The sequence below is a fragment of the Macrosteles quadrilineatus genome, unplaced genomic scaffold (genome assembly GCF_028750875.1).
Source record: "Macrosteles quadrilineatus isolate MER2022 unplaced genomic scaffold, UCM_ALF_1.0 Scaffold_1__1_contigs__length_201487025, whole genome shotgun sequence".
Classification (NCBI taxonomy): domain Eukaryota; kingdom Metazoa; phylum Arthropoda; class Insecta; order Hemiptera; family Cicadellidae; genus Macrosteles; species Macrosteles quadrilineatus.
This window is the reverse complement of record NW_026542594.1, coordinates 108,423,510-108,438,238: the sequence shown is the minus strand read 5'-3', so window position 1 is coordinate 108,438,238 and position 14,729 is coordinate 108,423,510. Positions and strand designations below refer to the sequence as shown.

Below are 14,729 nucleotides of genomic sequence, written 5' to 3'. Positions count from 1 at the left end.
GTTTATAACTACTTATTGCCACCCAAATACCGTATAATCAGCTGATTGGTGTCCGGTAAAACTCATTACAGTACAGTAGTGCGCAATGAAACCCTATTTGATCAAGCTGACGGCAAACAGCTGTTTTCTGGACTAAATCCTTGCGTGGGAAGTTTGTCAAAATAGTGTAGTGTGGCGTAAAAACATTATTTATATTTTCTTCTACTTGGTGGTGTTCTATGACTTTCCTACGTTTCCATAGTTTGCAAATCAGCTCTTTCAATGATTGCTCAAGAAATCAGTACAGTAGTTCAATTTTCTTTTTAGTAGGCATATCAAACTGTCCAGGCTTTCTTATTTTTTTTCCATTGTAATATTTACACCAACCCATCAAATTAAAATAGTAAAGATTGAATAAAATAAATACTGTGTTTCATTTTAACCAAGTCAGTTTAATGTTTGTAGCACACCTTTCCTTAAATTGCATCTAAAATATTAACAGCAATTAAATTATCCAGATGATCATAATGTAAACAAATATGTTCTTCATAAGGATAACATAGGAACTTTAAAAGCCACTAAGGCGCCCAAGGGACTTTTTCAAAAATGAAAGGTCAGTTTGCAAATCTACACACCTAAACAAACATGTTGGTGTATAATATGTGGGGTTAAATCTTAAAAACAAAAGCCTTATTGTTCACAAAGTTTTATGTAGCGTATAGAAGATTTAACCATATGTTTACGTATAGCCCAAATATAAAAATTATTTCTTGACACCCTCTCATAATTTTTACATTTTTACAAATTAAATTTTAAATGATAAAAGAAATGGAAAGTGTTTAGAACATAATATATTGTCCATACAGAACTTCCACTTATCACATGAAATAGTATATTTCATTACTTTACTAGGACCGAAAGTGGCATTTTCCGACGCGTGCCCATTTTTCATGTGTGAGGCAAGAAAAACCACACAGGAACCTCACACAGGAAAACCAAATTTCATGTGCGAGGGAAAGCCGAGCAGGTGAGAGTTATTTTCACGTACGAGGCGAAGCCGAGGATTTTCTTATGATTATGTCAAGAGGATAACTGCCCCTCTTGATTTTCTTATGGATTTCCAAACGCTAGCATAGAACTATTCTTAGATTTATGATCATCCACTTTTAATTATTTCCCTCACATACATCAATATTGTTTTTACTTATCACAACCTTTTCCTTAGAAAACAGGACTTCTCCTCCATTTTCTGTTATTGCGTTTACTGATAATAAATTATCTGACAGATCAGGAACATATAAAACTTCTTTTGGATAAACTCGGATCCCTAAATTTTTCCCTTACCTACAGATTTCATTGATTTGCTTTTTGCAACCATTACATCACTTTTACTAAACTCTAGTTAACTTAACAATGAACAATCATTTGTCATGTGAAATGTGCATCCTGAATCTAAAACAAAGATACTCTCACGTAAGGTCTCTTCAATAACGTTATCACATGTCAAAAATTACATTCTTTCTTGATCTTTTTAAGTACAATAAAGTAATCGGAAATTATGACTGATATTCGTTTTAAAACAACGACTAATACTTCGCAATTGCTCAAATTCAAGCAATAGGTACACTAGTTTTAAATTAATATTAGTGTAAGTTGTTGCCTAGTAACAAGATAGTTTGGTGTTTTGTATGTTTGGGCTTATACATACATAAGCCCCATACACGGGCGAGCATGTTTGGTGTTGTCAATAGACGGACGAGCATGCTCGCGAACATGCTCGTCGCTCGGTAGCGGTTCCTAGGCCCCTATTCTTGCTTTTCTTGTGCGCTGTGACAGTCTAGTTGTGTGTATTAAAGAACCTTTTACTGACATTACGTAACAAGTGTACAGTTTAACTAGGTGTACAATGCAGTTGTCTGCTTGCAATATTGAGCGGAGCTAGCATATTAATCCAATACTTTTCTAAAGTCAATGCTTCATTCTATTCCTCTTAAATGAGATTAAATATTCTTAGTATCCAATATCAATGGTATTTGGTTCATATAAAGGTAATGTCACATTACATTTACTAGGTGGCGTTTGCAGAGGCATCCACAAAATTGAGCGGAGTCATCAAGAGTTTATATTATATTGTTTTGGTCATACTACAGTAATACCAGTTGTTTTTAAAGCATGCGTTGCGGGTCTAAAGTAGCATTTTTACTCTTTAGGAAGTAAAAATAGTTTGTATCCTCTATGGAGTAAAAATCAGCTGTTGTCAACTCAGTTGTAAATTTCTATATTGTAAACGATTGCATGTATCGAAATATGTATCGATTCGTGCTTCGTAGTTATTTTAACCTACAGTCTACAGTCTCTTCCCATAGCCTTTTAGCATTGCAGATACATTAATCCATTCCCACACTCAACACGCTCACCTTTACTACTTCCTTCACCACCCCCAACGTCGTGGACCTGTTTCCCTCTCTTCCCATAGCATTTTAGGATTGCAGATACATTAATGTAATTGCCAAAGATAGTTCCCACACTCTGCACTGCAAGCCTTACTACTTCCTTCACCATTTCCAACGTCAGAGACTTGTTTCCTTCCCTTCTCATAGCATTTTTGGATTAAAGATACATCAATCTAACTACCACAGACGGTTTTCACACTATGCTCATACTTTACTACTTTCTAAGCCATTTCCTACATCGTGGACCTGTTTTCACCACTTTCCATAGCAATTTAGTATTTTAGATACGTTAATCTAATTGCCACAAACATTCCCCACACTCCGCACTGCTAGCCTTTACTACTTCTTTCACCATTTTCTATGTCGTGGGGATGCTTCCATCTCTTCTCATAGCATTTCAGCATTGCAGATACGTTAATATAACTGCTACAAACGGTTTCCAGTTCCCACACTCCACACTTCTCACCTTACTACTTCCTTCACCTCTTCTTACATCGCGGACGTGTTTCCCTCTCTTCCCATAGAATTTTAAGATTGTAGATACCTTAATCTAATCGTCATAAACAGATCCCACACTCCGGACAGCTCACCTTGACGACTGCCTTCACCACTTCATACGTCTCGGACCTTTTCCCTCCCTTCCCATAGCATTTTAGGATTGCAGATCCCTTAATCTAATCGTCATAAACAGTTCCCACACTCCGGACTGCTCGCATTTACTACTTCCTTCACCACTTCCTACATCACGGACCTGTTTACCTACCTTCCCATAGCATTTTAGGATTGCAGATACCTTGATCCAATGGTCATAAACAGTTCCCACACTCCGGAAAGCTTGCCTTGATTACTTCCTTCACTACTTCCTACATCGTGAACCTGTTTTCCTCCCCTCCCATGGCATTTTATGATTGCAGATACCTTAATCTAATCGTCATAACCAGTTCCCACACTCCGGACAGCTCGCCTTGACTACTTCCTTCATACGTCCTACGTCGCGGACCCGTTTTCCTCCCTTCCAATAGCATTTTATGATTGCAGATACCTTAATCTAATCGTCATAACCAGTTCCCACACTCCGGACTGCTCGCCTTTACTACTTCCTTCACCACTTCTGACGTCGCGGACCTGTTTCCCTCCCTACCCATAGCACCATAGGATTGTAAATACCTTAATCTAATGGTCATAAACAGTTCCCATTCACCAGACTACTCGTATTTACTACTTCCTTCACCTCTTCCTACGTCACGGACCTGTTTACCTCCCTTCCCATAGCATTTTATGATTGCAGATACCTTAATCTAATCATCATAAACAGTTCAGGGTGTCTACCAGATTTCTCAAATGGAATTCCCGACTTTTTCCCGACTTTTCATTACCATTTTTATATAAATCCCGACCAAAAACTCGGTCCATTCTCCATGTTACTACACCTTTTTCCGTCTCGCGGTCACGGTACCTACGTCAACATATGTTGTCACTTACGACCCAGCGAAATCACTGACGATCGAAACGTATCACATGCCAAGAAAATCCCGTATTAAATGTAGGGGTGTGTGAAGCAGCAAAACATTTCAACTCAAAGCAACGATTCGATTTAAAAAAATGTTGATGTAACTCGATTCGAAGCAACATGGAATTTTTCTATTCATACTTCTCAGTGGAGTGAAATATCTGTTTTCAATCATACATTAGAAGAACCAGTATTTCTGGAAATATCAGTGAGCTTCTTGCCTATTTCATAATTTTTACTTGCAGCATCATGTTGTTAATTATGTTACCTATTTTATTTTATTCATTTTATAAATAAAGATATGTTTGGGTGTAAACAAATAAAAACCTTTGTAAGATTTAAATACTGAATCTTTCAATTGGTTTACAATGATAAAATAAGAGGATAGAATCAGAACTACAAGGTATACATAACTTCTTGTATGGCGAAGCAATGTCTCAGTGTATGCCATGTACTTGGATGGCAATAACCTGTATGGTCAAGCAATGTCTCAGTGTATGCCGTGTACTTGGATGGCAATAACCTGTATGGCTAAGCAATGTCTCAGTGTATGCCATGTACTTGGATGGCAATAACCTGTATGGCTAAGCAATGTCTCAGTGTATGCCATGTACTTGGATGGTAATAACTTGTATGGCTAAGCAATGTCTCAGTGTATGCCATGTACTTGGATGGTAATAACTTGTATGGCTAAGCAATGTCTCAGTGTATGCCATGTACTTGGATGGTAATAACTTGTATGGCTAAGCAATGTCTCAGTGTATGCCATGTACTTGGATGGCAATAACCTGTATGGCTAAGCAATGTCTCAGTGTATGCCATGTACTTGGATGGTAATAACTTGTATGGCTAAGCAATGTCTCAGTGTATGCCATGTACTTGGATGGCAATAACCTGTATGGCTAAGCAATGTCTCAGTGTATGCCATGTACTTGGATGGTAATAACTTGTATGGCTAAGCAATGTCTCATCTCAATGAATAGCTTATATAATTAATGTAAATCATTTGAATAATGTCAATAAGTTATATGGATACTGATAGTCAAAGTAACATTATCAATGTAACAGTCAACTACGTATATGGATTCTGATTCAATGACGTATAGACACTGATTCAAAAAGCTATTTGGATAATGATTCAATAACGTATATGGATACTGATTCAATACCGTATATAGATACTGATTCCATAACGTATGGATGCTGATTCAAAAACGTATATTATGGACACTGAATGCCCATGATTCAAATCGTTATTTTGATCATCACTGAATCGAATTGGAATTCCGATGCATTTTCGTTTCATCCCCCACCCCTCAAATGTAATCCCGTCCCAATGATCAGGAATATAAGATCCAGAACATTTTTTTAAAGTTTTGGGACCCGTTCATCCCTAATTTTGAAAGGTTAGATTATTCCCGACTTTCGGCCGAAAATCATGACTTTTTCACGACTTTTCCCGACCTTTCAAAATCCCCGACTTTTTCCCGAATTTCCCGGAATTCCCGACTGGTAGACACCCTGCAGTTCCAACACTCCGGACTGCTCGTCTTTACTACTTCCTTCGCTACTTCTTACGCCACAACCCTGTTTACCTCCCTTTCCATAGCATTTTTGGATTGCAGATACCTTGATCTACTCGTCATAAACAGTTCCCACACTCCCGACTGTTCGCCTTTACTACTTCCTTAATCACTTTCTACGTCGTGGACCCGTTTTCCTCCCTTCCCTTATAATTTTTAGAATGCAGATACCTAAATCTAATTGTCATAAACGGTTCCCACACTCCGGACTGCTCGCCTTTACTACTTCCTTCACCACTTCCTACGTCACGGACCTGTTTACCTTCCTTCCCATAGCATTTTATGATTGCAGATACCTTAATCTAATGGTCATAAACAGTTCCCACACTCCAGACTGCTCACCTTTCGTACTTCCTTCACCACTTCCTACGTCGCGGACCCGTTTTCCTCCCTTCCCATAGAATTTTAGGAATGCAGATACCTAAATCTAATCGTCATAAACAGTTTCCACACTCCAGACTGCTCACCTTTAGTACTTCCTTTAGCACTTCCTACGTCATGGACCTCAAGCTAGTGTCGTCATTTGATTATATTTATGATTCATACCGTTTCTGTTCTAATATCTGTGGAATAATGCTATCAGCTATTTCTTCATCTGCTGCATTCAAAAGTCAACAGCTGATCATATGTCTTTGTTTATGTGTCAAATACTGCTTCCATAAGGATTACATTGAAACTTTGAGACCCAGTGGGGCGGATTCCTGAGAGTTATTTTTTATAGATGTTGGCACTCACCGATATGGTATTTATCACCATCCAAAATTTGAAAACGATTGATTCAGCCGTCTAGGAGGAGTTTGCGTATTACAAAATGCATAAAAGTCGACGTATAAGAGCTTCGCTCGCTTTGCTCGCTCCGCTCAATAATGTCTATTTGCAGTATTCAAAGTCAATTATAGGTCTGCTTCACGTAAATGAATTGTCTACTTGCAGTATCCTAAATCAATGGTAGGGTTTCTTCTGGTTCACTTAAATAAATGGAATGTCTATTTGCAGTATTAAAAGTCAATTATACGTCGGGTTTACATAAACGAATTGTTTACTTGCAGTATCCAAACTCAATGGTACATTTGGTTCACAAAAATTATGGAATTGTCTACTTGCAGGATCCAAAGCAATGGTTCATTTGATTCACATAATGGAATGCCTATTTGCAGTATCCAAAGTCAATGGTACAACTGGTTCATGCCAATGGGAATGTCTACTTGCAGTATCCAAACTCAGTGGTATCTTAGGTTCACATTAATGGAATTCCTAATTACAGTATCTATTCAAAGTCTGCATTATTGACACGTCTAGTTCACATAAAACGCAAAGTCTACTTGCAGTATCCAAACTCAATTGTAGGCCTATATTTGGTTCACATAAATGGAATGGCTATTTGGATTAATTAAAGTCAATTTTGCATCAGCCTTATTCCGGTGACTATAATTATTGGTTATTCATTTTGTAGTAAATTATGCTGAGTTATATTAATTTACGTTGTTCTTCCCTTTTTCTCTGTACGGTATGTGTATTGTGCTATTTAGATGATTCACTAACATATGTTGCGTCCCTTGTTTACTATTTTATTGTTATCTTGCAAATAATGTCTTGGCAACTAATTAACTCATAAGGCCCATGTTAAATTTCCAAAAGTGTAAATTCAGGTAGAGAAAAATAACCCTGTGGTCCGATTTGTACCATTTCAGATTTATACCTTCCCATGGTTAGTTACTATTTCTGTGTTAAATTTCGTGCAGATCACTTCAGCCGTTCAGGATGAGTATTTGTAAAACAAAAGCAGGAGTGTAGTATAAGAGCTTCGCTCGCTCCGCTCGAAAAACAGTCCATTTAAAAGTCTCTGACTTACTATCAGATGGACCTAATATATACGATGTTTTTTTATATAAATAGAAGAGCACAAACACAGGTTAATTCAACAAAGTACATTTTCCTACAGTCACCCGACAAAGTTGGCTTCCTTGTACTGTTTATAGTACAGAAAGCTGCTAATTGCTGCATATTTATACTTTGTCGTATGCTTTATACTTTGTCGAACGGTTTACTTTGGCGCACATCAGGATTCCAACGAAACAACACAAAACAGCGTGGTTCTATTATGCACGTAATCCGTGTACAATTGGAAATAGGTTGGCAAAACTGTAAGATAATAATACTATGAGCAGCTGATTGAGTATTTTAACTACGGTACGATTTAACGTGTCATTTCGTGTTTATCGTTTCGGTATTTCTGAACTTTCTGGACTTTTCTTTTAAACGTTTTTAAAACATTCCTACGATCTTTATAAACAAGAAAATACCTTCAAAGCATTTTTTAAGGCGCGGAAACCATTTCAAATTACAAAAACATACGGAACTATATTCTCAAGTCGCGGAGCACATTTCTTGGCTAGGAAAAATAGCGGAGTGATACGGACCGGGTACTATTTTCTCTAGGGCACCTATTTGTGTTGCCACTTGCCAGCTGAACCTAAAAACGTGTTGCAGCCTATAGCCTAGTGTTTGAAAGACTAATTATTTTATGTAGGAAAAATACAGGGTGTCCACCAGGCCAACCAGAAAAAATTCATGGGTAATTCACAAGTAAAAAAAATCCAGGTAGTTCAGGTCGTACCTTTCATACTAAAATTTCCAACGTGTTTGCACCAACTTCCGCAATGCTGTTTTAGCTCTCTAACACAGCTCGCTATTTTCGTTATCGGAAAGAGCATTCTCAGTCAGGGCCGATTTACCGAATAGGCACGGTAGGCACGTGCCTAGGGCACGAGGCGATTGGCTTTTTTGGGAGGCGCCAAAAAATTGGAAAATAAAAAAAATTTTGGTTGTATTTGCATGCGATCGCGGTAAACCCTTGATAATCCCTCGCGGCCATGTAGACATCGTAATCGTCTCCCGCAGTTGCAACAAAATGTGAATTATTTCCTGCGGTTGTTGAGACATCATCATCGTCTCCTACGATCAGGGCAAATTCTACTGTTTCCCGCGGCCGTGTTGACATAATTATCGTCTTCCATGATCGCGGTAATATATGAACATATCCCGCGGTCGTGATGAGATTATCATCGTCTACCGCGAATGAGGCAAAATTCTGATCTTTTCCCGCGGTCGTATGGACATTATAATCATCTTGGGCAATCGCGGTAAAATTCTGTTCATCCCTCGCGGCCGTAAACACATCATTATCGTCTCCCCCAATCGTGTAGTATTGGACATAGTAATCATCTCCCGCGATTGTGGCAAAATGTTAATCATATCCCGCAGTCGTGTGGAGATCGTCATCGTCTTCCGGGATTGTGGCAAAATGTTAATCATATCCTGCAGTCGTGTGGAGATCCTCTTCTTCCACGATCGTGGCAATATTCTTATCATGCCTCGCGGCTCTGCAGATAACATCATCGCTTGCGCGATCGAGGCAAAATCATGATCATATCCCACGGTTGTGTAGACATTATTTCTGTGATCTCCGCAAAACTCTGATCATCCCTCGTGGCCATGTCTAGACATTTTACTGCCTCCTGCGGTCACGAAAACGCCGCTGTTGTCATGCGCGCTCGCGGTAAATGAAAATTCCAGGTAGAAATACAAAATTCACCCATCATTCCCGGTATAAAAAAACTCAAATGTAATTCCCGGATTTCCCGGGTTTTTTTGGCAGGTGCAGGTGCACACCCTAACAGTATTGCTATGGGGCGCTGCTATTAGTTGTGCCTAGGGCGCTGACAGGATCAAGAACAGGCCTGTTTTCAGTTAAGGGGGAAAAAAATATAATTGCTGTAATATTGCCTGACACAAGTATTCAATTTTTATATATTACTGATTAAATAATCCAAAAATTAAAAACTAATCCTTAAACCTGCAATTAACTTCCTAAAAATAGTGATATGTCGATACCAAAATTTTTCGAATCTCTGTACAGACAACTGAAAAATAGATTCTTAATACTGTACTGATAATTTCAATTTTACCAAATGTTCTTAAGGATTACTACACCAACCCCTGGCTTTATGTACTTTCATATTGTATAATTTTGGAGTAATGGGTTGTTTTCCAAGTGGCCTAGAGAAATCATAATGCAGAAATTACAAAAATTGCACGTAGCCAAATTATGTTTTAAACCCTTCTAAACACATTTCCATTAAATAAATACCACGTTAAAGGTAAATGAAGATATTACAAAAAAAATATAAAAAATCTTTCCAGAAGAGTGCCATTTTGAAATTTTTGGTCAAGCCAAACTCGAGGTTATATTGAAATCATCTAACACAGTCGTAGAGACACCATCATCGTTCTCTGCGAGAACTGAAAAATCCTGAATATCTCACTCAGTAACAGAAACATCACCACTGTCTTCCGTGGTCGTGAAAAAATCCTGATATTGTTCAGTGGTAGCGGAAACATTATAATTGTCTCCCGCGATCACAGTAAAGTTATCATAATCTTCCTCGATCGTAGCTTAAATCAAATAATTTCCCGCAATATTTTTGGAATAATTTATTAACAAATAATTTCCCGCGGTCCAAAACGTCATCGTCGTCTGCCGCGGTCACGGCGATATCATCGTTGTCTCCCGTGGTCACGGAAACGCCATCGTCGTCTCCCGCGGTCACGGAAATGTCATCGTCGTCTTTCGCGGTCACGGAAACGTCGTCATCGTCTCCCGCGGTCACGGAAACGTCATCGTCCGCATGCGCGATCGCAGCAAAATCACTAACATATCCCGCGGCAGTTGGACATCATCATCGTTTCACGCGGTCACGGAAACGTCATCGTCTGCATGCATGATCACGAAAACGTCATCGTCGTCATACGCGGTCACAAAAACGTCATCGTCGTCTCCCGCGGGCACGGAAATGTCATCGATCGTTGTCTCCCGCGGTCACGAAAACGTCATCGTCGTCTCCCGCGGTCACGGAAATATCATCGTTGTCTCCCGTGGTCACGGAAACGTCATCGTCGTCTCCCGCGGTCACGGAAACGTCGTCATCGTCTCCCGCGGTTACGGAAACGTCGTCATCATCTCCCGCGGTCACGGAAACGTCATCGTCATCTTCCGCGATTACGGATAAGTCATCGTCGTCTCCCACGGTCACGGAAACGTCATCGTCATCTCCCACGGTCACGGAAACGTCATCGTCGTCTCCCGCGGTCACGGGAACGTCATCGTCGTCTCTCGCGGTCTCGGGAACGTCATCATCGTCTCTCGCGGTCTCGGGAACGTCATCATCGTCTCCCGCGGTCAACATACACATTATTTCTTAGACATAAATCAGGGACGATTTATTTTTGGCCGATTTTGTAATCGGCTGATCTAAAAATTTACCGTGTGTGCCAGGCTTTAAGTTATCGGAATTATTTCATCCGCTATGGTTTGAAAATAAATGTTGGTTAAAATTCCATCATCGTGCAAAAACATATCTCGTAGCTTTGCTTATTCTAGCCTTTCTTAGAATTATTTATTGTGACAAATTAATACAGAATTGATTGTAGCCTATACATTTGTGTAATAATATACAAATTTTAATTGATGAACCCTCTATTTTGGAAACTCTTTTATTTATTGCGTTACAAACACAAATAAATATTTATTTAGCTTCTGTCAACATTGATTCTAAATCTATTACTGTAACTGGAATACATCAGAGTATCAACACCGTGATGATTACAAGTGCAATCTGTCTATTGCGGCTACTTTGTAATGGCGGTATGAAGTAATCGTTTGGAATCGGAACGGTTACTTGTAATGAGTCCACAAGTGTAACTGGAAACACAGTAGCGGCTACATCGATGGAATCATTTAGCCTATCTCTACCCAAGTTGGAGCGGCGAACATGCTCTCGAACATATTGGTCGTCCCCACAGACGGGCGAGCATGTTCGTGTTCGGGCTCGCCAGGTCTGACGAGCCGAGCGCCGAGCCCAACATGCTCGCCGCGACGGATCCCACAGACGGGCGAGCATGTTCGTCGCCAACACCGTCACGAGCATGCTCGCGAACATGCTCGCCCGTGTATTAGGATTTATGGAAAAGAGTTTTTCTAACAATTTATCAGAGAATAAAGTTAGTTCTATAACTCTGTTGTGTTCTCACTTCTATGCCAGTAATAGTAAAACCAATGCTTGCATTTTTGAAATAGTAATTTGAGTGTTTTTCTCAGGATTTTAATTTTACAAAAACAGTCTGCAACAGGCAACATAAACTAACAACTCGATACATTATAACCTAAACTTTACCTTCCTAATCTAACCTAACTTCAAAACACTTACGGTAATGCAGCCACCAATTCACATACAGCACGACCTACCACCCTGACATGGCTAAATAAAAACTAGGCCTACATGTAATTAGTCCACCAGTCCATCTATATCTCCATAATGTGACGAAATTCCTATTAGAACATTTTAAGTTATTTGACTACAGAATCACTTGAAATGTTATCCATCCTAAGTTATCTTGTTTATTGTAATGTTAAGTATGTTTTTACGGCGATATCTTGAGAAATATTCATCAGCGGTGAAAAATAATGGTATACAGTATTTGGATTCAGGAGGTAAAAAACTATAAAGTAAGATAACAAAAATTAAAAATTCTTTTGGAGGCACCTATACGGAATAAATACCTTAATTTTTTACAACATTATCCCTAGGCTACCTACTAAAAATCCCATATGGACATAAAGTAGGAATTTGCTAAAATTTTAACTCTCAAAGCAAAACTTGGTTAAAAAGATCTCAATGACCAAATAAAAACTGGGTCTAGGATTAATCATGATAAGAATTGTGACATCTAGACCTTAAAAATAGGCTCTCATGATTTTGTCAGTTAGGAAACGTCACATCATAAGTTATACCAGGCCGTTAGGGCTAGCCTAGGCTACACCAAAAAACCTGTCGAAGTTAGCCTACTTGGCCAAACATTTCTGGGACATTTGGCATAGTTTGACTCTTTACGTTAAATAATAATGTGCAAGGATATCCTGCCTTAAATCAGCTAAGTTTATTCAACAAGTCTCTAGGCTTATAAATAAAAAGCATTTTGATTAAAGTTAGTCCTAATCCTAATTCTGCCTTGTACTTACCAGACATAGTTTAGCGATTCATACAACTAAAATATACATTTAATACCACCGAATATCAAAAGGTATGTTTTAAAGCTTTACCCCACAATGGTTAACTAAGTTGACTTGACTTACACTCACTAAATAATTGAGAATGAGAACATGAAATTAAATGTAAGATGCAACGTTTCAAGTGAAAACCTGATGTTAAGTGATGTTGGTTGACTGTTGGTGTTGGTTGACGCTGTTCGCTGTGTCTACCTCTACCTTCGTCTTCGTCCTTCGGGCTGGATTTTTGGAATAATGTAAATGGCGCGAATTAGGAAACATAGAGTATTAGGAGTATGTTTTGGTATTATGGAGTATTATTGGAGTATGGTATTATTGGAGTATGGTATTAGTATTGGTTACGCTGTGGCTACGGTTACGTATATTGTGTGTAATTAGAAGGGTCGCTGTCAATGCGCCACCACGTCAAACCGCGGGTCGCTGTCAATGCGCCACCACGTCAAACCACCACCTCGGTGTTTTGGTCAGAGGCGTCAACCCGCCACCACAAAAAAACCGAGGTGGCGGGTTGACGTGTACGTACAGGTCAACCCGCCACCTCGACAACAAGCCACCACGACAACCCACCACCACACAATTTTCCGAGGTGGCGGGTTGTCGTACACACTCAAGTCAATGAGCCACCACGACAACATGCCACCACGACAACATGCCACCACGACAACATGCCACCACGACAACCCACCAACACCAGTTTTTATCAGAGGTGGCGGGTTGTCGTGAAGCTCCATTTTCGATGTCGGCAACCCGCCACCTCGCACATAGGCGACAACGTGCCACCTCGTCAACCCGCCACCACTCTTTTACGAAGTGGTGGGTTGACGTGTACGCTCCGTGTTCGGTGCCGTCAACGCACCACCTCGCTCATAGGCGACAACCATGGCGACAACGTGCCACCTCGACAACCCGCCACCATGCACTCTGGTCGTAAATCGGTTAGATTTATATTCTGTAGCACTAACTATATTGTACTTTGATTCAGTTAATTTAGAGAAAGTTAATGTTATAGCATTTCTGGAAATTTTAGTTTATTTTCTGAAGAAAGGTTGGTAGGTAATACAATTAATAACATGATGAAAACCAGACATTTGATAGGGTCTCACGCTCTTAAGGATAGGAACTTTTAAATTATAAAAGTATAAAACCTTAATTCAAAACTACGAATTGAGCCGAATCTTTTAACACCTTAAACGTTGAAATTTGTCCACAAATAAGGGAGGAGTAGTGTTCACAAAAAACAGCCCTCATGTATTAATATAAGAGATCATAAAAATGTATACCAAAAACAAAAATATAACTTTTTCGTTAGGCGTATAAATATATATATATATATATATATATATATATATATATAAGTTTTTATGCTTACCTACCACCATGTGCGCACGCAAGATACGTGTGAAAAGCATGCATTTTATAAATTTAAACCGGCGATAGTCAGGGATTGCCCTTGTGCCATATAATGGCGATTGCGAAAGCAAGACACAAAGAAAATTGTATTCACTTGAATTCAAAAGGTAAAATGATAGGTGAATGAATGAAATGAATGAATGAATGAATGAATGAATGAAATAATATTTTATTTCCCATAAATTATATACATATAATTACATTGTATTTTTTTTTACTTAAATATAATACAGCAAACATTACTAACTGGATAACAAAAGAAAAATTATATTCTGTAGAAATAAAACGAAAAATGTGCAAAAAAAAACCTTCTATAACAAAGGAAAAAGTCTACATAGGCAGGGCCTGTGCGTAGACTCGAGTTGCGAAAAAGGTTAATTTAGATGGGAGGTAGAAAAATGTATAGGAAAACAAAAAATAATTCGTATAATTCTAAATTTTAAAAAATTTTCTTGCTTGAAACTGAATGTTTAGTTTTCTTCTGTGAATTAAATTGACGATAAAAAACTCTTTGTACAAAACTGAGAAAATTTATAAAAATCTGGTGAAGATTGGAGAGGAGAGGTGGAGTGTGGTGTGTTGGTCAGTCAGTGAAGGTGTTGTATCAGTGATTGTGTAGGGTCAACGGTCAGGTCCGCCCAACGCGATAACGGCCTCGGTGTCCTCTG

General features: G+C 38.9%; 1 protein-coding gene across 2 annotated transcripts in view; it reads right to left on the bottom strand.

Annotated features, from left to right (window-relative positions):
• The window catches only part of LOC128982950 (uncharacterized), a 141,310-nt gene extending 128,483 nt beyond the window's left edge, over nucleotides 1-12,827 (bottom strand). For both annotated transcript variants that reach the window (XM_054402063.1, XM_054402054.1), the window contains exon 1: nucleotides 12,604-12,827. In XM_054402063.1, coding sequence (XP_054258038.1) covers nucleotides 12,604-12,610 — 7 coding nt within the window. In that variant the 5' untranslated portion in view covers nucleotides 12,611-12,827. The remainder of the gene's footprint in view (nucleotides 1-12,603) is intronic.
• Nucleotides 12,828-14,729: the final 1,902 nt, after the last annotated feature.